This window comes from Berkeleyomyces rouxiae (genome assembly GCF_048999995.1).
Source record: "Berkeleyomyces rouxiae strain 22BRR77 chromosome Unknown BrBRR77_ptg000011l, whole genome shotgun sequence".
Lineage (NCBI taxonomy): Eukaryota > Fungi > Ascomycota > Sordariomycetes > Microascales > Ceratocystidaceae > Berkeleyomyces > Berkeleyomyces rouxiae.
In genome coordinates, this window is record NW_027396501.1 from 260,524 (window position 1) to 285,389 (window position 24,866).

The 24,866-nt window shown below is 53.6% G+C and overlaps 7 protein-coding genes across 7 annotated transcripts; all 7 read left to right on the plus strand.

Annotated features, from left to right (window-relative positions):
* Positions 1 to 210: 210 nt before the first annotated feature.
* Positions 211 to 7,642, plus strand: BROUX77_007124 (uncharacterized protein; the record flags this gene model as incomplete). The annotated part of the gene is made up of 2 exons (XM_073752185.1): positions 211 to 3,899; positions 4,456 to 7,642. The coding sequence occupies 2 exons, from the start codon at positions 211 to 213 to the stop codon at positions 7,640 to 7,642; spliced, it is 6,876 nt and encodes a 2,291-aa protein (XP_073602535.1).
* A 344-nt stretch (positions 7,643 to 7,986) lies between these two features.
* On the plus strand, positions 7,987 to 9,288 carry BROUX77_007125 (uncharacterized protein; the record flags this gene model as incomplete). The annotated part of the gene is made up of 1 exon (XM_073752186.1): positions 7,987 to 9,288. One exon carries the CDS (start codon positions 7,987 to 7,989, stop codon positions 9,286 to 9,288), a length of 1,302 nt encoding a protein of 433 aa, XP_073602536.1.
* Positions 9,289 to 10,191: 903 nt separating this feature from the next.
* Positions 10,192 to 11,043, plus strand: BROUX77_007126 (uncharacterized protein; the record flags this gene model as incomplete). Its single annotated transcript, XM_073752188.1, has 1 exon — positions 10,192 to 11,043. The coding sequence occupies one exon, from the start codon at positions 10,192 to 10,194 to the stop codon at positions 11,041 to 11,043; it is 852 nt and encodes a 283-aa protein (XP_073602537.1).
* A 406-nt stretch (positions 11,044 to 11,449) lies between these two features.
* Positions 11,450 to 12,493, plus strand: BROUX77_007127 (uncharacterized protein; the record flags this gene model as incomplete). Its single annotated transcript, XM_073752189.1, has 1 exon — positions 11,450 to 12,493. One exon carries the CDS (start codon positions 11,450 to 11,452, stop codon positions 12,491 to 12,493), a length of 1,044 nt encoding a protein of 347 aa, XP_073602538.1.
* Positions 12,494 to 12,990: 497 nt separating this feature from the next.
* Positions 12,991 to 16,185, plus strand: BROUX77_007128 (uncharacterized protein; the record flags this gene model as incomplete). Its single annotated transcript, XM_073752190.1, has 1 exon — positions 12,991 to 16,185. One exon carries the CDS (start codon positions 12,991 to 12,993, stop codon positions 16,183 to 16,185), a length of 3,195 nt encoding a protein of 1,064 aa, XP_073602539.1.
* Positions 16,186 to 16,941: 756 nt separating this feature from the next.
* On the plus strand, positions 16,942 to 23,149 carry BROUX77_007129 (uncharacterized protein; the record flags this gene model as incomplete). Its single annotated transcript, XM_073752191.1, has 2 exons — positions 16,942 to 20,577; positions 21,080 to 23,149. The coding sequence occupies 2 exons, from the start codon at positions 16,942 to 16,944 to the stop codon at positions 23,147 to 23,149; spliced, it is 5,706 nt and encodes a 1,901-aa protein (XP_073602540.1).
* Positions 23,150 to 23,393: 244 nt separating this feature from the next.
* BROUX77_007130 (uncharacterized protein) lies at positions 23,394 to 24,440 on the plus strand (the record flags this gene model as incomplete). Its single annotated transcript, XM_073752192.1, has 1 exon — positions 23,394 to 24,440. The coding sequence occupies one exon, from the start codon at positions 23,394 to 23,396 to the stop codon at positions 24,438 to 24,440; it is 1,047 nt and encodes a 348-aa protein (XP_073602541.1).
* Positions 24,441 to 24,866: the final 426 nt, after the last annotated feature.

A 24,866-nucleotide genomic window follows, 5' to 3' on the forward strand; every position in this document is an offset into this window, starting at 1 on the left:
ACCACAGCGACTAAGGGCCATCGTTCGTTTAGGTGCCCGAAGTTTCGCCCAGCAGAATCGCCCGCAGAAGTACATGCAACGACAACCCCGGAGAACCACAGTATCGACAAGAAGGTTACCAGAAGAGAATCCCCCACGAAGGACCGGCATGAACCTATTTCGCCACGGAAGACAAAGATTACGGATGCCCCCAAACAAGCGATTTCCCAAATGCATTCGTCCCCGTTCCTGATCGAAGCCTTCATTGATAACTCCTTCTACTGTGACGCCTTATTCGATAGCGGGTGCCTAGTGACGTCAGCCTTCAACGAATCGTTGGTGAAAAAGAAAGGCTTGCAACGGATGCCGATAACGAAGCGTGAGCTACGGTTAGCCGAGAATGACGACAAGAAGAGATGGATTTCGGAAATTGCCTTTTGTGAGCTCGACATCGACGGACGCAAAGAAACAGTCTATGGTTACGTTATCCCCAATCTAGCTTACGACATGATTTTGGGAAAGCCATGGATGGAGCGCAACGATGTCGTTTATTTGGCCAAGGAACGAGTTATTCGTCTAGGTTCCGGAGCTGACGCCCTTATGGTTCGAGAGAAAGGTTGGCTCGACGCGCATGTTCCAGGCGCAAAGGCAAACATGGTTATGGCATCTGTTTTCGCCGCTGAGATTCGGCATAGCAAGAAGAAAAACGAAGAGATCCAGGTTTTCGCCGCCACGATTCACGACATCAACAAGGCTCTTGAAGTCAAGCGTCGCATGACCCTAGGAGAGATTACCGAGCAGCTTTCCGAAGAACTGAAGCACCTCGGCCACGTGTTCTTAGACGACGAGAAAAGAGACTTACCCCCCAACCGCCCCGGTATCGACCACGCTATCAAGTTAACCAAGGACAACAACGGCAAAGAGAAAGAAGTCCCGTGGGGCCCGCTGTACGGTATGTCTCGAGATGAACTCTTGGTCCTGCGTAAAACACTTTCGGATCACTTGGACAAGAATTGGATCCGAGCCAGCAGTTCGCCCGGTGGTGCGCCAGTCCTGTTTGTACGGAAGCCCGGGGGTGGCCTACGATTCTGCGTCGACTACCGTGGTATCAACGCCATCACGGAGAAAGACCGCTACCCCCTGCCCCTCATTAGCGAGACGCTGCGTTCGTTAGCCAAGGCCCGTTACTTCACCAAGGTTGACGTGCGCGCTGCGTTTCACAAGATTCGTGTTAAAGAGGGCGATGAATGGAAGACGGCTTTCCGGACAAGATTTGGCCTTTACGAGTGGCTTGTTACGCCTTTTGGACTTACTGGAGCACCGGCGACCTTCCAAAGATATATCAACAGCACCCTGCGCGAACATTTGGACGATTTCTGTTCCGCCTACCTCGACGATGTGTTGATTTATACCGATGGTAGTCGCAAGGAGCACATGGAAAAGGTCGAGCTCGTGCTGAAGAAGTTGGGAGATGCGGGTCTGTGTTTGGACCTTAACAAGTGCGAGTTCGCAGTTACGGAAACGAAGTATTTGGGTTTCATCATTCAGGCCGGCCAAGGAGTCAAGGTTGACCCAGCGAAGGTCGCGGCTATACGAGAGTGGGTTCCGCCAACCAACGTCAAGGGGGTCCGCAGTTTTATCGGATTCGCCAATTTTTATCGTCAGTTCATCGACTCGTTTAGCGAAGTGGCGGCCCCTTTGGTCAGTTTAACGAAGAAGGGTGTCCCGTGGAAATGGGGCCAAGCCGAAGAGCGCGCGTTCGAGACGCTCAAGAATTTGTTCATCACGGCACCAGTTTTAGCAATGTGGGACGAAGACCGAACGACGGTGGTGGAGTGCGACTGCTCTGGTTGGGCACTTGGAGGCACTCTATCCCAGGTTGATGATGATGGCAAGTTGCGTCCGGTTGCGTTTTTCTCCAAGAAGTTGAGTCCTGCCGAAGTTAATTACGAGATTCACGACAAGGAGCTTTTGGCAGTCGTAAAATGCCTTGAAGAATGGCGAGGCGAACTCAAGAGTTTGGGAGCGCCTTTCAAGATTTTGTCCGACCACAAGAACCTACAGTATTTCATGACGACTCGCAAACTTTCGGAGCGTCAGGTTCGGTGGTCGCAGATGCTTTCGGAGTTCGATTTCAAGCTTGAGTTTCGGTCAGGCAGCAAGAGTGGAAAGCCCGACGCCCTCAGTCGACGACAGCAAGATGTTCCGCAAGGCGAAGATGACGACCGCCTGAAGTCCCGGATCATGAAGCTCATCAAGGACCAATGGATTCCCCACACAGCAACGGTGCCTGTGGCAGCTGGTGACATCGCAGAAAGCCCCGACAATGTCCCGGACGGATCACGACTGTTTGTGCAACCGCACCTCCAAGAGCTTTGGGACCAAGCGAAGGACCACGACTCGGATATGCAGGAAATGTACCAAGCTTTGGCAGCAGGCGAACGAAGTTTTCCCCCGTCGCTGACTAAAAAGATAACGATATCCATAGCCGAGTGCGAATTCGACCAACGAGGTGCCCTGTTATATCGCCACAAGTTGTGTATTCCAGAATGGGAACCCCTACGGACGGCACTGATTCAGAAGACGCACGACTCACACATCACAGGCCACCCCGGACGCGACGGCACGCTTGCCATTCTGTCCCGCGAGTTTTTCTGGCCAGGTATATCACGAGATGTGAGACGTTTTTGTGCGAACTGCAATGTTTGTGGGCGGTCGAAAGTGTGGCGCGAGCGTAAGAAGGGATTACTGTTGCCGCTTCCGATCCCGCAGCGACCCCACTCGGAGCTGGGTATAGACTTCATGACTGAGCTCCCCGCGAAGAAATCGGGAGATCCCCGCTACCTGATGGTGATTGTTGACCGTCTAACGGGAGGTGTCGCCTTAGAAGCGATGAATACGATGAAGGCCGAAGAATGTGCAGAGCGTTTCCTGCAGTGTTATTGGAAGCACCATGGTTTCCCGCGCGCGCTGGTCTCTGATCGAGGCACTAACTGGACGAGCGAGTTTTGGACTCATCTTTGCAAGCTTACTGGTATCGAACAACGGTTGTCGACAGGTTTCCACCCACAGACTGACGGCGCAACGGAACGGATGAATCAAGAAGTTTTGACATACTTGCGATCGTTCATCACCTATTCGCAGTATGATTGGCCAGACTTGCTCCCCTCGGCCATGTTGGCGATCAACAACCGGAATACCTCGATGGGAATGAGTCCGTTTTTCCTGACGCACGGTTATCACGTCAGCCCAATCGAGCAATTTACAGCAGAAGAGTCCGTTCCGCGAAGGCTAGAACACCGAGACGCCGAGAAGTTCATTCAGAGACTCCACGAAGGCTGGGAGCTAGCACAGGCAGCCATGGCAGCGCGACAACAGGACATGGAAGATCAGGCCAACCGATCGAGAGGCCCCCAGGTTCGGTTCGAAGTCGGAGACACCGTGTGGCTAAAGCTCAAGAATATTTCGACGCCGCAGCTATCAAAGAAGCTTTCCTGGACGAACGCGATGTACAAAGTCAGGAAGATTGTCTCTCCCCATGTTGTTGAGTTGGACGTGCCGACAAATGTTCATCCGAGATTCCACGTCGATTTGCTCAAGCCCGCCAGCCAGAACCCGTTCCCGTCGCAAGAAACGGACGACACGCAGCCGCCGCCAATTGAAGAAAACGAATACGGCGAACCCGAGTACCTTGTTGAACGAATCCTGAGAAGCCGCCAGAGACGCGTTGGAAGAGGCTACCGCAGAGAAGTTCTTGTCAAATGGGCCGGATACGCAGAGCCAGATTGGAGACCGCGCGTTGATTTCGAGGACACCGAAGCGCTTGAGATGTTTGAAGCCGAGTTTGGAACAGAAGACGATGTGGGCGTACCAGAAGCTGACGCCCGGACAGGCCCCCGCACACGGACGAGAGGAGGGGGGTAATGTTACGGGTCGTGGACCCGATGTTGGATCATCTTTGGGCTGATCCATGTTGACCCACTTTTTGTGTGATTTGAAGTTGGGTCCACTTTCGGGTTAGGGTTTGTGGACCCACTTTTAGTCGACCAGGGTGCGACCCACTTTTTGTGTCACAAGGTTCGGGACCCACTTTTATGTGCACGGATGTTGTTCCACTTTTATTGTACAGGGGTCATAGGGCTGGTTGCCCTGGTGGGGCGCACACAACTGGATTGTCGAACGCCTATAAAGCAGAGCCAGTTCCCCCATCTTTAGTTTAGATTTTCTTCTTCCTTTTCTTTCTTTTCTTCCCTATGTTAAAGATAATAAACAGCATTTGGTCATAACTATGAGATTTTCTCATACTTAGTGAAACCCGTCACATCAAGGCTGGATTGCCAAGCACGACGCTTCCCTCCGCCCTGCCCAGAACGAAGTCTTCATCCGCTTGCCCACTCCCCTTCGTCTTACCAACTGTACTGCCAATCCCGATGTCCTCCCTGTTACTGCCCACGCCGTCCGCGCCTTTCACCTCAGAGCCCGCCGTTCTCACAATGTCCGCATCTTCTCCGCCACTCTTCACGACATTGAGAAGGCCCTCAAGGCCAAAATTTACACCGACCCCCGCGCCAACTGTCCCGAGTGGCTCCTTCCTGTCATCGACGCTTTCGACAGGAAGAAAGCTTCCGAGCTCCCCCCGAACCGCCCTGGCATTGATACAGAGATCCGCCTTAAACCAGGCTTGTCCCCGCCCTCGTGCCCTCTGTACTCAATGAGCCGAGAAGAACTGCTGCTGCTCCGGAAAACTCTCTACGACTTGCTCGACGCTGGCTTTATCCGAGCCAGTAGTGCTGAGGGAGGTGCTCCTGTCATCTTCGTGAAGAAACCTGGTGGTGGTCTTCGTTTTTGCGTAGACTACCGTGCCCTGAACAGCGTCACAGAGAAGGATGGTTACCCGTTACCACTGATCAACGACACCCTCCGTGACATCGCTGCCGCCAAGTACGTCTCCAAGGTCGATGTAATCTCCGCGTTCCACCGTCTCCGCCTGAAAGAAGGTAGTGAAGCCTACACGGCCTTCCGCACCCATCTCGGAGCGTATGAATGGCTAGTCACCCCTTTCGGCCTCACTGGTGCTCCTGCTGCTTTCCAACGTTTTATCAATCATGTGCTCTCCCGCTGGCTCGGTATCTCCTGCTCTGCTTACCTCGACGATGTAGTGATCTACAGCTCTGACTCCCGCAAAGAACACCGTAACCTTGTCTGTCAGATCATCCGCGCTCTCGGAGATGCTGGCTTACAGCTTGACTGGGATAAAAGTGAATTTGAGTCCCCGTCCATCAAGTACCTTGGTTTCATCGTTGAACCCGGCTCCGGCATCCGTGCAGACCCAGACAAAGTCAAGGCTATCCAGGAATGGGAGGCTCCCACGTCTGTCCGCGGAGTCCGTAGTTTTCTTGGGTTTGCCAACTTCTACCGCTGTTTTGTCCCCGAATACTCCACCGTCGCTGCTCCCCTGACTCTGCTGACCAAGAAGGATCAACCCTTCAAGTGGGAAGACGAACAACTCCGTTCGTTTGAAGCTTTGAAGAAGGCCCTTGTCTCTGCCCCGCTCCTTGCCACCTTTGACCCTGACCTCCCCACCATCGTTGAAGCCGATGCTTCCGGCTGGGCCCTGGGAGGTTCCCTCAGACAGCAAGGTGCTGATTCTCTTTGGCGTCCTGTTGCTTACTTCTCGCGAAAGCTCAGCCCAGCGGAAGTCAACTATCCTATCCACGATAAGGAAATGTTGGCCATCCACTCCTGCCTCCGCGCTTGGCGCTCCTACCTCGCTGGCATCCCGTTCGAAGTACACACCGACCACCAGAACCTTTTGTACTTCCAGAAGCAAAGAACCCTGTCAGAACGCCAACGCCGCTGGGCCCATGAATTGTCCGAGTTCGACTTTCGGTTAATTCATCGACCCGGCGTTACTCAAGTGACCTCCGATGCCCTTTCCCGCCGCGACCAAGACCTGCCCCAAGACCTCTCCGATGAACGCCTCCAGTCCCGTGTCCACCAAGTTCTGCGCCCTGACGGGCCCGACTTCGTCATTGCCGCCGCCGTTTGGGCTAAAGAGCCTGACAAAGACCCTGAAGGAACCCTGACCCTCGACCACGCTGCCCTAGATGCCCCTTTTGCTGACCCGGAACTCCAGACCCTCTGGCACTCGGCACTTACCCATAACGAACGTTATTGGCAAGCGCGACAAGCTGTCCAAGAACAAGCCCGCTCGTTCCCCAACGAGTGGGGCCTTCCTTGGCAGATCAGCGAGTGTACCCTCGACTCCGCCACCCGTCTCCTCTGGCGTGACCGCCTGTGGATCCCGTACTACGAGCCCCTCCGCACTCGTATCATCCAGCAAGTCCACGACTCCACGCTCACCGGTCACCCTGGAGGATCAGCAACCCGTGATCTAGTCAGCCGCTCCTACGCTTGGCCTGGCCTCTCTGACGATGTCCGCCGCTTCGTTGGTAATTGCGACACTTGCGGTAAAAGCAAGATTTGGCGCGACCAGAAGCGTGGCCTCCTGAAGCCCCTGCCCGTCCCGGACCGTGCCTGGCAAGAACTCGCCATGGATTTCATCGTCGGTCTCCCTGAGTCCGAAGGCTGCACTACTATCTTAGGTATTACAGACCGGCTGTCAAAGAGTAAAATCTTGATACCGCTGAAATCGTATACTGCCTCTGACGTAGCCAGAGCCTTCATCACACACGTCTTTGCCCACCATGGTCTACCCCGCGCCATCACGTCCGACCGAGGTCCCCAGTTCACCGGTTTATTCTGGACAGAAGTCTGTCGCCAGCTCTCCATCACCCGCCGCCTCTCCACTGCGTTCCATCCCGAGACCGACGGCGCCCAAGAGCGCTCCAACCAGGAGATCGAGACCTACCTCCGTGCCTTCACTGTTTTCCTGCAAGACGACTGGGCTGCACTTCTCCCCCAAGCCCAGGTCGCCCTGAACAATCGCACCGCTACTGCCACTGGCCTTTCCCCTTTTTTCTTCACCCATGGTTACAACATTGACCCCCTTGACATGACTACCGACCACGAACCAGGCTCCACCGTTTCCCCCGCCACTGCCGGCCACAACTGGCTCGCCAAGCACCGCGACGCAACCGCGTTCGCCCAGGCCTCCATGGCATTCGCCCTTGAAACACAGGAACGACATGCCAACCGGGGACGCCAGGCAGCGGAAGCTTTCAAAGTCGGCGACCGAGTCTACCTGCGTCTGCGCAACGTGCGCACCATCCGCCCCTCGAAGACACTCGACTGGCTTGCCTTGCCCTACCGCGTTATCCAAGTCGTCGGTACGCACGCTGTCAAACTAGACACGCCCACCGGTATCCACCCCGTCTTCCACGTGAGTCTTGTCCGCCGCGCCCGTGATGACCCTCTGCCTTCCCAAGTCTTAGCCAACCCGGAACCACCTGCAATCGCGCCCGAAGAAGCCTCCGGCGATTTAGTGGCTGGCGAGTACCTTGTCGACGAGATCCTACAACACAAGGTCGTCGACAAACGTCACAAAGTGCTCGTCCAGTGGACTGGATGGGCAGAGCCAACATGGGAACCCTTGTCACACGTCCTAGACACAGCAGCGCTCGAGAGATACGAGCAGACCCACGAGTGCCCCTGGAAGTTGCCAGCAGTCCCCCGGAGGAGAGGGAGGAGGAGGCGATTGTAACGATCTATGGATCGAGGTAGGCTCAGGCTCCGCCCTCACCGCCGTTTACACCGCCGTCCACACCGCCTTGCACACCGCCGTTACTCACCGCCTGCCAAACCCGTGTGCACACCGTCGTTGTCAAGGGTACGCGTCATACCTCTACCGCGCGTATATAGATAGTGTTGTTTCCGCCCGTTTTCTTGTACATTAGTCTTTTCTCTTTATCTGTTTCTTAATTTATTTCTGCTGTTCTAAAAGCGTTCTCCTTTAGACCGTAAAGCCTTACACTTCGTACCTTTTCCTCGTTACCACCCGCCACCTGTACATCGTTTCTCTCTGTTCCTCTTTTGTTCCACCGTCACATGCCCTACTGTGCACCTACCACCGACCCCGACTCTGACACCACTTCCAACAACACCGTCTTCTTCGACTCTGAGCCTCCTCCGACAGCCATGTCCGATCCTACTGTCCCTGTTCCAGCCCCGGCGGCCCCGTCGCTTCAAGATCTGCTGCAAGCCATCCAGCAGCTCAACGAGAAGCACGACCACGCGCAACAACAATTGCGCGACGAGTTCAACAGTGGCCAACAAAAACGAGATCAGGCCATCGCCGATCTCCAAGCTTTTGCCCGTGCTGCCACCGCTACTTCCGCTCCCGCCGTCGTCCCTGCGTCCCCTGTCCCCACTGCTGTCCCCGCTGCTCCCGTGCCCGTTGCAACTACGGAAAGAAACCTCGAACCGAGGAAGCGTGCCCTCCCGGATATCGCCTTGTTTTCTGGCCAACGCTCTGCCTACCGCGTCTGGGCCCTGAGTGCCCGCTCCAAGCTTGCACTGGACAGCGAGTCAATCGGTGACCACCGCAAGCAATACGCGTACCTTTTTGCGCGTATGACGGTAGAAGCCCAGAACCTCGTCGTGGCGTACTTCGAGCAGGGCTTGCTGAACGACACCGGGCCCCACCAGTTCCTGGAGTACTTGGACTCCATATTCATCGACCCCTTTGCTGCTGACCGTGCTCTCTTCCACCTGGACAACATGCGCCAGGGACCCTCTGAACCCTTCGCCTTGTTCCTGCCCCGCTTCGAAAAAGTCCTCCAGGACGCCAACATCATTGGCGACCGCAACCGCATTTCGAAGTTGCAAACCGCCATGGCGCCTGCCCTCCGACAAGCGATGGTCTATGTCAACGTCCCCGCGACGTACCCTGAATTTACCAACTGCATGCAAAACGTCGCTTCCAAGGCTGAGCAATTCCTACCTCGTCCCCGCCGCGGCCACTACTCCGCTTTCACTGATAACACGACCTACTCTCCGTACGCTGCCCACCCTGTTTCCCCTGCTCCTGCTGGCCCTTTTGTTTCCTCCGTTCCCCCGTCGGCTGCTGCTCGTCACCCCGATGCTATGGATTGGACTCCCACTGTCACTGCCACGGCCCTTCAGCCCCTGACCGACGAGGAACGCGAGCGCCTCCGCCGCAACCGCGCCTGCTTCCGCTGCCGCCAGACTGGCCATCTGCGCCAGAACTGTCCACTGAACTTTGTCCCCACTACTACCGTCCCTGTCCGCTCCACCAACCTTCCCCAGCTTGCTGCGCCGACCCCAGCTCTGCCCCTGCCTGTGCCCACGCCCGCGTCCCGCGACATGTCGGGAAATGGAGAGCTCTAGGCGAACGTCGCCGTCTAGAGCCCCAAGGAGAGAAGATCGCTCGGGAGGAAATGGGGGCTAGAGGTACCTATATAGATGTTGTTCTCAATAAAACTTGTTCTACCTCTGCCTTCGTCGACTCCGGTTGCCTGTGTCTTGCCACCGTCTCTCCGCGCACCGCCACCCGCGCCCACGCTACTATCCTGCCCATCTGCCCTCGTCCAATTGCTCAAGTAGTTAATGACCAAAACCCACCCGTCATCGATCAAGTCGCCGTTTTTGACCTTGGTCTCGGAGGATTGGACGAGAAACTCTACGCTTACATCGTCCCTGGTCAGACTGAGGACCTCATCCTGGGTCAAGTGTTACGGGTCGTGGACCCGATGTTGGATCATCTTTGGGCTGATCCATGTTGACCCACTTTTTGTGTGATTTGAAGTTGGGTCCACTTTCGGGTTAGGGTTTGTGGACCCACTTTTACTCGACCAGGGTGCGACCCACTTTTTGTGTCACAAGGGTCGGGACCCACTTTTATGTGCACGGATGTTGTTCCACTTTTATTGTACAGGGGTCATAGGGCTGGTTGCCCTGGTGGGGCGCACACAACTGGATTGTCGAACGCCTATAAAGCAGAGCCAGTTCCCCCATCTTTAGTTTAGATTTTCTTCTTCCTTTTCTTTCTTTTCTTCCCTATGTTAAAGATAATAAACAGCATTTGGTCATAACTATGAGATTTTCTCATACTTAGTGAAACCCGTCACATATTATCTTTAACATCTTCTTGAGTTTTCTCACGATCCCCTGGAGTTACGGGATCCGTTCAAGAAGTTTTACACACAGTTTTCATCCCTCTATTTGGATATGTTCCTATCCCTGTTCTACCTGTTTGTTTTTATCCTATTTGGGCAAGTGCAATCTTATGCCATGTTGAGCCCTAGGACCCCCAGTTTTCCGCCTTTCCTCCCCGCCACGTTGCCACCCCAGGTCGCCACCATGCCCCAGCAGACCGAAGTCAACCCGCAGCCTGATGTTACCACGTTCCAGTTGTTACAGTCAGTGCATCAGCTGTTATCGAGCCAACAATGTTCCCCCTCTCCCACACACAATATCTCATGGCCCCAGTGGGATGGTCAGCCCTCTTCGTTCAAGCGTTTCTTCAATCAACTGAAGCTTAGAGCCCGGATCAGCCATCGCCACCGCCTCACTCCCAGCGAAATATGTTTCGAAATCTTTATGAGTATTCCCCAAAGCCAGCAGCCACGTTTGGATCTTTGGCTCGATCAAGGGGAAGCTCACGACTGGGACTGGGAGAAGCTTTTAGAACACATCAACGACCAGTTCACCGACAAGCAAGCTGTGATGAAGGCAGGTCAGAAGTTGATGACCATGAGAATGGGAGAAGCGCAGACTTTCAACGCGTTTCTGCAAGACTACGAATATTCGCTGAGCGCCTGTGGAGGTTGGCATTGGCCCGACAGATGCAAGATCCTATTCATAGATGCGGCCCTCAACGACACATTACAGTACCACCTCACTCCGAAGAAGTTACCCGACGACGATTACAACAAGTGGGTGACGAAAGTACGGACTATAGCTGGAAGAGTTGAGTGCTTGCCGCAATACGAAGCAAGATATAGAGAAGGATCTAGCAGCACGTGGTATGTGCAACAGCCAGTCGACCAAGAGGAGTTCCCGATCCCTGAATGTTGGGGTTGCACCCTTAAGGACCGACGGAAGCCCGACACCAACACTAACGGCGTATCCTCTAAGGACTAGTCCGGCGCTGGTACGGCAAAACTAATGCCAGACCAGAACCAAGACTAACGGCACTTCCTAGAGGAACTAGTTGTCGTCGCCGCCGATCGTCGGTTGCCTCCCTTTCCAACAGGATAAATAGTCGCATTGTTTCTACACCATTTAGAGAGTTTAGGTTTTGTTCTTCAATTCGAGATCTTTGTCCCTCTGTGTCCCTTTCTGTGAAGATCCAGCTTAGCGTAATCACACCTTAACATCATCTCGAATTCTCAAACCCCCCTTTCCCTTTTCCTTTTTTTTTTATTTTTCCTTAAGTCACTCTTATCTTTCCTTTTTTTTTACTTTACCGCCGACCCGACGAGGGATCGAGATATATTTTTACTTTTCTTTTACTTTGCCATTTGAATATCCACAGCGGCCAAACCCTATGGCCCCAAACTATTTTGCACCCTCTGACGACGATTCTTCCTTCCACCACAGCTTCCGAGAAGACAGCATACTACCAGAAGTCCCCGGTGAGCCAGAGGTTTTCCACGAAGCAACAATGGCTCACAATAACGAAATGCAGGGACTCCCCAACTCCGCCCCCGCGACCCCAGTGGTTGTGCGAAACACCTCCTCCGACCTCCGCCCGGTCCGTTATGACCATACGCGGCCTGATCTCTACCCAACGTACCGGTCATACGTGGAGATGAAGTACCGCTACGACCACAGTCACTTCAACGGCGCAGGAGGGTTCATTCTGCACTGTTACGGTCTGTTAGCCGACAATGCCTTGCTCCAGGCACAGACCTACATTGCCCGCATGAGCCGCGATCCATCGTTGGAGAACGTGGATAAGTTCCTGGAATTCTTGGACAGCTGCTTCGAGGACACCTCAGCTTCCCGTCGTGCACTCTTGGAGCTGCACACCCTCAAATGCCGAGGTGCCTCTGCTCCGGAACATTTGGCTCGGGTCAGTCGGTTGATGCAGATCGCTGGCTGCTATAGACTGAGCCACGAAGAGCGCATAATGAATCTGAGGCGCACCCTCCCCGGGCAAGTGATGTCTGCCCTGGCTGGTTTCCCAGACCCCCCAACCTACGAACAATACGCACAACAGGTGCTTAATGCCTGGCAAAAACTCGACGAGTGTCGGCATGCCCACCCTCCGAGGAACCCTGCCCGGACGTCCCAGTTCCGCAATGTCCCGGCACAACACTCCCCTGATGCCATGGACTGGGCGCCCACCCATAACAGTGCCCCCCGTCGTGCCAAGTGGGTCTCCAAGGAAGAACTCCAGTCACGAAGAGCCAGAGGACTGTGCCTCCGTTGTGGCGCTGGTGGCCACATGTCCCCTAACTGCCCATTCGAGCGTGCCCGCCCCCCGGTACAACAGAGTGTTCGCGCAGCCACGAACCTCCCTCCTCCTGTACTCGAAGAAGAGGGCGAAGAATATTACGAGACCGCCGAGGAGGACTCGGGAAACTGATCGCCTCTGCCCCAAGTCGTGGTCAGAGGCCCAAGCAGGTTTTCAAAGACGACAAGGCTGCTGTGAAGGAATGGGAAGAGTTGAATAGATCTATTACCAACACATCAATTCAATTAGATGCAGTGATCAACAACACTTGTCCCGTGATTGCATTGATTGACACCGGTAGCGCTTCCCCCTCTATGATCAGCAGTGACCTTGTAAAGAAATGGAAACTTGATACGCATTTCAGTTCGCGTCCCAGAACGCTGGTACCATTTAATTCAAAGAGTACCGTCACGGTTGACCGATTAGCCGTGTTTAAAATTGACATATCGGGCCACATAGAAAAACATGTGGCGTGGGTAGTACCAAAATTAGCCGAAGACATCCTGATCGGATACCCATGGCTCAAGAAACAAGGGGCAAGGATAGACTGTGAAGCCGACACAGTTAGATTTAAATCCGGCATTGTCGCTCGAGGAAAGGCGACGACAAACCATACCTTCCGCTCTACCATGGTACGAATAAACAGAGCGAGCACCTTCTTCCGCGCCGCCAAGAGAGATAAGCTGCGGGTTTTTGCAGCTTCAATCGAAGATATCAATAAAGCCTTGGCCCGTTTGGAGAAAGATAGAGTACCAGCCAACCCCAGAGAGTGGAAAAAGAAGATCCCAGCTTGGATCGAGCACGACAAGGTCAAGGTGTTTGATCCAGACGCACAATTTGCTAAAAAGATGCCTCCCCGCCGGCCTGGCCAGGATCATAGGATCGAGTTGACCGTGCCCGACGAAGAAGCTCCATGGGGCCCCCTTTATAGCATGACCAGAGAAGAACTCGTGGTTCTTCGCCAGACGCTTCTTTCATTGCTGGAAAAAGGCTACATTCGCCACAGCCAGTCCACTGCTGCTGCTCCCATCCTATTCGTGAAAAAGCCTGGTGGCGGCCTCCGCTTCTGTGTAGATTATCGTGCACTAAACGCGACTATGAAAAAGAATCGGTACCCACTCCCAAACATCAGCGAGACCCTAGCTAATGCTTCCAAAGCTAAGTGGTTTACGAAACTCGACGTTGTTTCCGCGTTTCATAACATCAGAATCGCCGAGGGAGATGAGTGGAAGACCGCTTTTCGAACGCGACAAGGCCTTTTTGAGTGGAACGTCATGCCTTTTGGTCTGGCCAACGCGCCTGCAGAGTTCCAAAGTTTTGTGAACAGTCTGCTACGCCCATACTTGGATGTGTGGTGCTCTGCCTACGTCGATGACATCTTGATTTATACCGACGGCACGTTAGAGGACCACTACGAGAAGGTCAACTTGGCTTTAGCAAAGGTTCTGGAGGGCCAACTGACAATCGACATTGATAAATGTGAGTTCGCGGTATCGAAAGTGAAGTACCTGGGATACATCCTTGAGCCCGGCAAGATTTCAACCGACCCAACCAAAGTCTCTGCAGTGTCGGACTGGCCAACGCCCAAGAAGGTCAGGGACGTTCGAGCCTTCCTCGGTCTATGCAATTTCTACCGCACCTTTGTCAGAAATTTCACTACTCTAGCGACTCCCTTGCTACAGTTGACAAAGAAAGACCAGGCCTTCCAGTGGGGCGAAAAGGAAGAAGAGTCCTTCCAGGCTCTAAAAGAAGCATTCACCTCGACCCCTGTCCTCTGCACGCACAATCCAGATCTGCCAACTGTTGTTGAGACAGACGCGTCTGGCTACTGTCTCGGTGCAGCGCTTCTACAGACGCAGCCCGATAGATCAACTAGGCCTTGTGCTTATTTCAGCCGCAAAATGACTGCCGCCGAATGCAACTACCCGATCCACGACAAAGAGCTGTTGGCTGTTGTCTGTGCCCTGAAGGAATGGCGTGGCGAACTCAAGGGCCTGAAGGAGACGTTTACCATCGTCTCAGATCATAAAAACTTGCTGCATTTTACCAAGTTGCAGCACTTGTCCGAACGCCAAGCTAGATGGTACCTGACCTTGAGCGAATACAACTGCACCATCGTCCACCGTCCTGGTAAACTCTCCCCTCTCCCAGATGCTCTCTCTCGCCGCGACACCCCAGACAACACGAATGACGCGCGCTACAACGACCGACTAGCCACTATCTTGCACCACGACGGTAACGGCCTGAAAGTTTTCTCGACACAAACCACCAACACGCCAGAAGCCCCTTCTACCCCCGAACTTCCGCCTGCCTTACGGGAACTCTGGTCTGATGCCTGTGCTGCCGATGATGAATACGCCATTATCCATAAAGCGTTGACAGATGGACTGTCACAGTGGCCCGAAACAATCAGACACAAGTTGAGAGTCAACATTTCCGACTGCTCTTTGGACGCCAAATCCGCTATTCGATTTCGGAATAAACTATGGGTACCTACTAACGAGCCATTGAGAACCGCCATCCTACAGAACATTCATGACTCGCCCATGATGCTGCACCCCGGAAAGAACGTCATGCAAGTCGAGCTGTCTAGAGAGTTTTTCTGGCCCCGCTACGTCGAAGATATCCGCCGTTTCTGCCGCAACTGTCAAATTTGTGGTAGTTCTAACATTCGTCGCGACAACAAGGACACCACCCTCAAAGCCTTGCCAATTCCCGACCAGCCTTGGGCCGAGATTGCCATCGACTTTATCGGACCTTTGGAACCAGCACAGAAAGGCGGCATCACCTACACCCACGTCCTAACTGTTATAGACCGTCTATCCAAGGGCGTCATCCTTATTCCCGCCGACGCCCTCGACATGGAATCTGTTGCAGATATGTTCTTCCACCACTTTTACCGACACCACGGCATGCCAAAATCTATTTTGTCTGACCGCGAATTTGTCAACGCAGCTTGGCGACACCTCTGCAAACGCCTAGAGATCGAAAGGCTAACCACAACAGCTTACCATCCGGCTACCAATGGAGCTGCAGAGAGGATGAACGCTGAGATCAAAGTCAAACTTGCCAAACTCAGCGCTGAAGGCCCCGCCTGGCTCAATCTACTGCCCATGGTCGAGTTCAGCATCAATGCCACCCCATCTTCTGCCACTAATGTTTCACCTTTCTTCTTGTCTCACGGCTACCACCCACGAGTCTTCGCCGCACCACCATTGCCTGTCGAACCCGACAATAACGGTCCACTCGGACAGGCTGAGAGGGTCATCCAACGCCTGAGAGACGCCCAGAAATGGGCCCACGCCAACCTTTCTCTGTCACGAGCGGAGATGGAGCAACGCGAGAATGAACACCGACGTCCTGCACCAGATTTTCCTACAGGCTCATACGTTTGGCTCACCCTACGCCCTGAACAACAAGGCTCAGGCCTCGGCAGGAAACTTAGAGCAAAATACCAATACTGCAAAGTGTTGGAACAAGTTACCCCTCACACTTATCGTCTTGAAGTACCGGGTACAACTGCTCACGACGTCTACCATGCCGATCGCCTTCGCTCAGCTGCCAACGACGCTTTCCCTTCCCAAAAGACTCACGACGATCGACCAGCACCTATGGAAGTCATCAATGGTGAAGAATACTGGGAGGTCGAAAAGATCCTAGGCGAACGCACTTCTAATGGTGTCAAGCAAGTCAAAGTCAAATGGAAAGGCTACGTCAGACCTGGCTGGGAACCAGTCGACCTTCTGGTCGATACCGACGCCTACAAACTATGGCTCAGCCAAAAAGGAACCAAAACGACGCGCAAAAGGAGGAAGAGAGGCTGATGTTGGGGTTGCACCCTTAAGGACCGACGGAAGCCCGACACCAACACTAACGGCGTATCCTCTAAGGACTAGTCCGGCGCTGGTACGGCAAAACTAATGCCAGACCAGAACCAAGACTAACGGCACTTCCTAGAGGAACTAGTTGTCGTCGCCGCCGATCGTCGGTTGCCTCCCTTTCCAACAGGATAAATAGTCGCATTGTTTCTACACCATTTAGAGAGTTTAGGTTTTGTTCTTCAATTCGAGATCTTTGTCCCTCTGTGTCCCTTTCTGTGAAGATCCAGCTTAGCGTAATCACACCTTAACACTGAAGCCGCGGAAGAATCGACAGACGAAGAAGACACCGAAGACGGACCCGAAGTACAGGTCCGGAAAGTACAGTTTCAGCAGAAGTCAGAAGTAGCAGCGTTGATCTCCCAGTTGGAGACCGTTGCCAAGATTATAGAGACGAAGAGTCAGCAGAAGTTTGCTGAGCCCCCGAAGCCACGAGCGCCATGGAGAGCGCAATCTGATATCGAAAAGGCACGACTACGACAAGCCTGTTTCCGTTGTTTAGAGCAGGGCCATCGTTCGTTTAGGTGCCCGAAGTTTCGCCCAGCAGAATCGCCCGCAGAAGTACATGCAACGACAACCCCGGAGAACCACAGTATCGACAAGAAGGTTACCAGAAGAGAATCCCCCACGAAGGACCGGCATGAACCTATTTCGCCACGGAAGACAAAGATTACGGATGCCCCCAAACAAGCGATTTCCCAAATGCATTCGTCCCCGTTCCTGATCGAAGCCTTCATTGATAACTCCTTCTACTGTGACGCCTTATTCGATAGCGGGTGCCTAGTGACGTCAGCCTTCAACGAATCGTTGGTGAAAAAGAAAGGCTTGCAACGGATGCCGATAACGAAGCGTGAGCTACGGTTAGCCGAGAATGACGACAAGAAGAGATGGATTTCGGAAATTGCCTTTTGTGAGCTCGACATCGACGGACGCAAAGAAACAGTCTATGGTTACGTTATCCCCAATCTAGCTTACGACATGATTTTGGGAAAGCCATGGATGGAGCGCAACGATGTCGTTTATTTGGCCAAGGAACGAGTTATTCGTCTAGGTTCCGGAGCTGACGCCCTTATGGTTCGAGAGAAAGGTTGGCTCGACGCGCATGTTCCAGGCGCAAAGGCAAACATGGTTATGGCATCTGTTTTCGCCGCTGAGATTCGGCATAGCAAGAAGAAAAACGAAGAGATCCAGGTTTTCGCCGCCACGATTCACGACATCAACAAGGCTCTTGAAGTCAAGCGTCGCATGACCCTAGGAGAGATTACCGAGCAGCTTTCCGAAGAACTGAAGCACCTCGGCCACGTGTTCTTAGACGACGAGAAAAGAGACTTACCCCCCAACCGCCCCGGTATCGACCACGCTATCAAGTTAACCAAGGACAACAACGGCAAAGAGAAAGAAGTCCCGTGGGGCCCGCTGTACGGTATGTCTCGAGATGAACTCTTGGTCCTGCGTAAAACACTTTCGGATCACTTGGACAAGAATTGGATCCGAGCCAGCAGTTCGCCCGGTGGTGCGCCAGTCCTGTTTGTACGGAAGCCCGGGGGTGGCCTACGATTCTGCGTCGACTACCGTGGTATCAACGCCATCACGGAGAAAGACCGCTACCCCCTGCCCCTCATTAGCGAGACGCTGCGTTCGTTAGCCAAGGCCCGTTACTTCACCAAGGTTGACGTGCGCGCTGCGTTTCACAAGATTCGTGTTAAAGAGGGCGATGAATGGAAGACGGCTTTCCGGACAAGATTTGGCCTTTACGAGTGGCTTGTTACGCCTTTTGGACTTACTGGAGCACCGGCGACCTTCCAAAGATATATCAACAGCACCCTGCGCGAACATTTGGACGATTTCTGTTCCGCCTACCTCGACGATGTGTTGATTTATACCGATGGTAGTCGCAAGGAGCACATGGAAAAGGTCGAGCTCGTGCTGAAGAAGTTGGGAGATGCGGGTCTGTGTTTGGACCTTAACAAGTGCGAGTTCGCAGTTACGGAAACGAAGTATTTGGGTTTCATCATTCAGGCCGGCCAAGGAGTCAAGGTTGACCCAGCGAAGGTCGCGGCTATACGAGAGTGGGTTCCGCCAACCAACGTCAAGGGGGTCCGCAGTTTTATCGGATTCGCCAATTTTTATCGTCAGTTCATCGACTCGTTTAGCGAAGTGGCGGCCCCTTTGGTCAGTTTAACGAAGAAGGGTGTCCCGTGGAAATGGGGCCAAGCCGAAGAGCGCGCGTTCGAGACGCTCAAGAATTTGTTCATCACGGCACCAGTTTTAGCAATGTGGGACGAAGACCGAACGACGGTGGTGGAGTGCGACTGCTCTGGTTGGGCACTTGGAGGCACTCTATCCCAGGTTGATGATGATGGCAAGTTGCGTCCGGTTGCGTTTTTCTCCAAGAAGTTGAGTCCTGCCGAAGTTAATTACGAGATTCACGACAAGGAGCTTTTGGCAGTCGTAAAATGCCTTGAAGAATGGCGAGGCGAACTCAAGAGTTTGGGAGCGCCTTTCAAGATTTTGTCCGACCACAAGAACCTACAGTATTTCATGACGACTCGCAAACTTTCGGAGCGTCAGGTTCGGTGGTCGCAGATGCTTTCGGAGTTCGATTTCAAGCTTGAGTTTCGGTCAGGCAGCAAGAGTGGAAAGCCCGACGCCCTCAGTCGACGACAGCAAGATGTTCCGCAAGGCGAAGATGACGACCGCCTGAAGTCCCGGATCATGAAGCTCATCAAGGACCAATGGATTCCCCACACAGCAACGGTGCCTGTGGCAGCTGGTGACATCGCAGAAAGCCCCGACAATGTCCCGGACGGATCACGACTGTTTGTGCAACCGCACCTCCAAGAGCTTTGGGACCAAGCGAAGGACCACGACTCGGATATGCAGGAAATGTACCAAGCTTTGGCAGCAGGCGAACGAAGTTTTCCCCCGTCGCTGACTAAAAAGATAACGATATCCATAGCCGAGTGCGAATTCGACCAACGAGGTGCCCTGTTATATCGCCACAAGTTGTGTATTCCAGAATGGGAACCCCTACGGACGGCACTGATTCAGAAGACGCACGACTCACACATCACAGGCCACCCCGGACGCGACGGCACGCTTGCCATTCTGTCCCGCGAGTTTTTCTGGCCAGGTATATCACGAGATGTGAGACGTTTTTGTGCGAACTGCAATGTTTGTGGGCGGTCGAAAGTGTGGCGCGAGCGTAAGAAGGGATTACTGTTGCCGCTTCCGATCCCGCAGCGACCCCACTCGGAGCTGGGTATAGACTTCATGACTGAGCTCCCCGCGAAGAAATCGGGAGATCCCCGCTACCTGATGGTGATTGTTGACCGTCTAACGGGAGGTGTCGCCTTAGAAGCGATGAATACGATGAAGGCCGAAGAATGTGCAGAGCGTTTCCTGCAGTGTTATTGGAAGCACCATGGTTTCCCGCGCGCGCTGGTCTCTGATCGAGGCACTAACTGGACGAGCGAGTTTTGGACTCATCTTTGCAAGCTTACTGGTATCGAACAACGGTTGTCGACAGGTTTCCACCCACAGACTGACGGCGCAACGGAACGGATGAATCAAGAAGTTTTGACATACTTGCGATCGTTCATCACCTATTCGCAGTATGATTGGCCAGACTTGCTCCCCTCGGCCATGTTGGCGATCAACAACCGGAATACCTCGATGGGAATGAGTCCGTTTTTCCTGACGCACGGTTATCACGTCAGCCCAATCGAGCAATTTACAGCAGAAGAGTCCGTTCCGCGAAGGCTAGAACACCGAGACGCCGAGAAGTTCATTCAGAGACTCCACGAAGGCTGGGAGCTAGCACAGGCAGCCATGGCAGCGCGACAACAGGACATGGAAGATCAGGCCAACCGATCGAGAGGCCCCCAGGTTCGGTTCGAAGTCGGAGACACCGTGTGGCTAAAGCTCAAGAATATTTCGACGCCGCAGCTATCAAAGAAGCTTTCCTGGACGAACGCGATGTACAAAGTCAGGAAGATTGTCTCTCCCCATGTTGTTGAGTTGGACGTGCCGACAAATGTTCATCCGAGATTCCACGTCGATTTGCTCAAGCCCGCCAGCCAGAACCCGTTCCCGTCGCAAGAAACGGACGACACGCAGCCGCCGCCAATTGAAGAAAACGAATACGGCGAACCCGAGTACCTTGTTGAACGAATCCTGAGAAGCCGCCAGAGACGCGTTGGAAGAGGCTACCGCAGAGAAGTTCTTGTCAAATGGGCCGGATACGCAGAGCCAGATTGGAGACCGCGCGTTGATTTCGAGGACACCGAAGCGCTTGAGATGTTTGAAGCCGAGTTTGGAACAGAAGACGATGTGGGCGTACCAGAAGCTGACGCCCGGACAGGCCCCCGCACACGGACGAGAGGAGGGGGGTAATGTTACGGGTCGTGGACCCGATGTTGGATCATCTTTGGGCTGATCCATGTTGACCCACTTTTTGTGTGATTTGAAGTTGGGTCCACTTTCGGGTTAGGGTTTGTGGACCCACTTTTAGTCGACCAGGGTGCGACCCACTTTTTGTGTCACAAGGTTCGGGACCCACTTTTATGTGCACGGATGTTGTTCCACTTTTATTGTACAGGGGTCATAGGGCTGGTTGCCCTGGTGGGGCGCACACAACTGGATTGTCGAACGCCTATAAAGCAGAGCCAGTTCCCCCATCTTTAGTTTAGATTTTCTTCTTCCTTTTCTTTCTTTTCTTCCCTATGTTAAAGATAATAAACAGCATTTGGTCATAACTATGAGATTTTCTCATACTTAGTGAAACCCGTCACATCAAGGCTGGATTGCCAAGCACGACGCTTCCCTCCGCCCTGCCCAGAACGAAGTCTTCATCCGCTTGCCCACTCCCCTTCGTCTTACCAACTGTACTGCCAATCCCGATGTCCTCCCTGTTACTGCCCACGCCGTCCGCGCCTTTCACCTCAGAGCCCGCCGTTCTCACAATGTCCGCATCTTCTCCGCCACTCTTCACGACATTGAGAAGGCCCTCAAGGCCAAAATTTACACCGACCCCCGCGCCAACTGTCCCGAGTGGCTCCTTCCTGTCATCGACGCTTTCGACAGGAAGAAAGCTTCCGAGCTCCCCCCGAACCGCCCTGGCATTGATACAGAGATCCGCCTTAAACCAGGCTTGTCCCCGCCCTCGTGCCCTCTGTACTCAATGAGCCGAGAAGAACTGCTGCTGCTCCGGAAAACTCTCTACGACTTGCTCGACGCTGGCTTTATCCGAGCCAGTAGTGCTGAGGGAGGTGCTCCTGTCATCTTCGTGAAGAAACCTGGTGGTGGTCTTCGTTTTTGCGTAGACTACCGTGCCCTGAACAGCGTCACAGAGAAGGATGGTTACCCGTTACCACTGATCAACGACACCCTCCGTGACATCGCTGCCGCCAAGTACGTCTCCAAGGTCGATGTAATCTCCGCGTTCCACCGTCTCCGCCTGAAAGAAGGTAGTGAAGCCTACACGGCCTTCCGCACCCATCTCGGAGCGTATGAATGGCTAGTCACCCCTTTCGGCCTCACTGGTGCTCCTGCTGCTTTCCAACGTTTTATCAATCATGTGCTCTCCCGCTGGCTCGGTATCTCCTGCTCTGCTTACCTCGACGATGTAGTGATCTACAGCTCTGACTCCCGCAAAGAACACCGTAACCTTGTCTGTCAGATCATCCGCGCTCTCGGAGATGCTGGCTTACAGCTTGACTGGGATAAAAGTGAATTTGAGTCCCCGTCCATCAAGTACCTTGGTTTCATCGTTGAACCCGGCTCCGGCATCCGTGCAGACCCAGACAAAGTCAAGGCTATCCAGGAATGGGAGGCTCCCACGTCTGTCCGCGGAGTCCGTAGTTTTCTTGGGTTTGCCAACTTCTACCGCTGTTTTGTCCCCGAATACTCCACCGTCGCTGCTCCCCTGACTCTGCTGACCAAGAAGGATCAACCCTTCAAGTGGGAAGACGAACAACTCCGTTCGTTTGAAGCTTTGAAGAAGGCCCTTGTCTCTGCCCCGCTCCTTGCCACCTTTGACCCTGACCTCCCCACCATCGTTGAAGCCGATGCTTCCGGCTGGGCCCTGGGGGGTTCCCTCAGACAGCAAGGTGCTGATTCTCTTTGGCGTCCTGTTGCTTACTTCTCGCGAAAGCTCAGCCCAGCGGAAGTCAACTATCCTATCCACGATAAGGAAATGTTGGCCATCCACTCCTGCCTCCGCGCTTGGCGCTCCTACCTCGCTGGCATCCCGTTCGAAGTACACACCGACCACCAGAACCTTTTGTACTTCCAGAAGCAAAGAACCCTGTCAGAGCATCGTGGGACACCAACAACAAAAATGGCCAAATCGACAGAAAAACTCACCAAAACGACTCTGAGCAACAGCTCTATTGATTCCAAGACGAGTTCGAGCAGTGCATCGAACAAAATAGACAAGAAACCGACCGCGCGCGATGAAACGCGCCGCACGACGCGCCTGGGGCTGAGTTTTGCCCAGATGGCGAGCCAGGAACCGCGTTCCGACGACGACGAGCTGCTGCGTTCACCGTCGCAGCATGCGCCCGTCACCTCATCGATGAAAGTCGATGCAGGTGTTGAAGATGCGCCGGTGGTTGAGATTCCCTTGACACCCGACTCGCGCGACTCGGACGCGACAACGCCGACGCCTAATGCACTGGATGGGAACCTGTTCGTGTTCAGCCAGGCTCAGCGCGATGAGAACGACACCAACAACATCAACAACACCAACAACACCAACAACAACAACAACGACCAGGTCGCTGTGGTGCAGTGGTATAGCACCTGGCAAGGCTTTTCGGTTGGCTACCGAGAAGTCGTAGGTTCGATTCCTACCAGTGACGCCAATTTTCTACGAGCAGTCAACCTTAACTGGGGCACTTGGGGTTAGTGCTGCTCGTTGGAAATTCATACCAAAAGCTATTCATGTATTTCCTTTCTGTCATAACTTGGGGATTATATTTGTGGGATCTTAGATGTAACTGCCTCCCTGCCAGGGGATTGGAGTATATTATGTGTAGTAGCTAGCTTGTTTGAGATTCCGTTAAACCTTGATTCGTGTATAGTATTAATATACACCTCGCCATAACCCTGTCAGGTTCCATGCGAGTAATGAATAAAAAAAAAAAAAAAAAATGGCTATTGTGGCGGCTTACATGTCTGGTCTGCGCACCGACGATGGTGCCCCGCCCATCCCCGTTGGCTCTGTTCCTGATGCGGCTCAGGTTTACTGGGCTGCGTTCCAGGCTGGCGCTGAAGCCCGCTTCAACTCCCTTGAGTCTCTTCCCCGAGTCAAACGGGAAGAGGATGCCGATCCGTTGAAAGAGGCCGACAAGCATCTTGATGTCGTGCCCTATGATGGCAATCAGCAAGGCTTCCAGGCGTTCCAGAGGCAACTTGCGGTCAAATTTGCTGCTGCACCCAAGCACCACCGCACGGAGCAGCGCAAGCTGATGACTGCCTTCTCCTACCTTAGAGATGGCGCTCTGGATTGGGCCATGCCTCGGATGGACCCGGCCACTGGACACATGAACTTTGAAACGTACGACGATTTTATGAAATCGTTAGCTGAGGCTTTCGATGACCCTGACTGGCGCATGACTGCGACCCAGCAGATCTTCGACTTAAAGCAGACAGGTACTTGTACTGCCTATCACTCTGCTTTTACAACGCTGTTGAAGAAACTCGGTTGGGCCGACGCTGATTTCACCATTGCACTATTTCAGCGAGGCCTCAAGCCCCACATACAGGACGCTCTGGCTTGGAACACCTATCCTGCCCCTAAGGGAACGCTTGATCAGTTCGCTAATTTCTGCAACACGCTGGACAATACGATCAACAACCGAACCCGGGGAAACAACGGGAAAATCCAACCGCCTCCTGGTGTGGTCCCCTTTCAGCAAGATTCTCGTTCGAGAAATGCTGGCGCCCAAAAAGCTGTCCCCAACACCAAGCCAGCTAAGGGTACCTCTGCAGGTCCCGATGCCAACGGTCTACCCTTCCGTAAGACTGCTGACGGCAAAATGGCAAAGGGTGTTTGTTGGAAGTGTGGCGCAAAGGACCACATGCTAAAGGCTTGCCCCAAAAACAACCTTGCTCTTCGCGCAGCTACTGTCCCTTCTCCCTCCACTTCTACCCGGGCTCCCTCGACGGCCCCTGCGCCTGATGCGTCAAAAAACTAGAAGGGCTACCGACCCATTCCCCTCTGGTCCTGGCTAGCCCTGACGCTGCTGATGAGGGTCTCTTGAGAATCAGCACTTGTTCTCTTGATAATGCTATCGATTATGGTAACTCTCCCCCTCTGGTTATTCCTGTGACAGTGAATAATTCCATTGAGGCCTACGCTATGGTGGATTCGGGATCAACAACTTGTTTTGTGGATTCTGAATTTATAGCAAGGCATCAGATTCCTACTGTTCTCAAGGCCAGAGCCGAGTCGCTCCATGTTGTTGATGGTAGTGAAACTGCTGCGGGTAAAGTGACCCACCAAGTTCCTTTGTCCCTCTCTTTTCCTAATTATTCAGAAACTTTGGTTTTTCAAATCACGAAGCTTGGGGGCTACCACATCATCCTGGGGAAATGCTGGCTCGACGCCCATAACCCGGAAA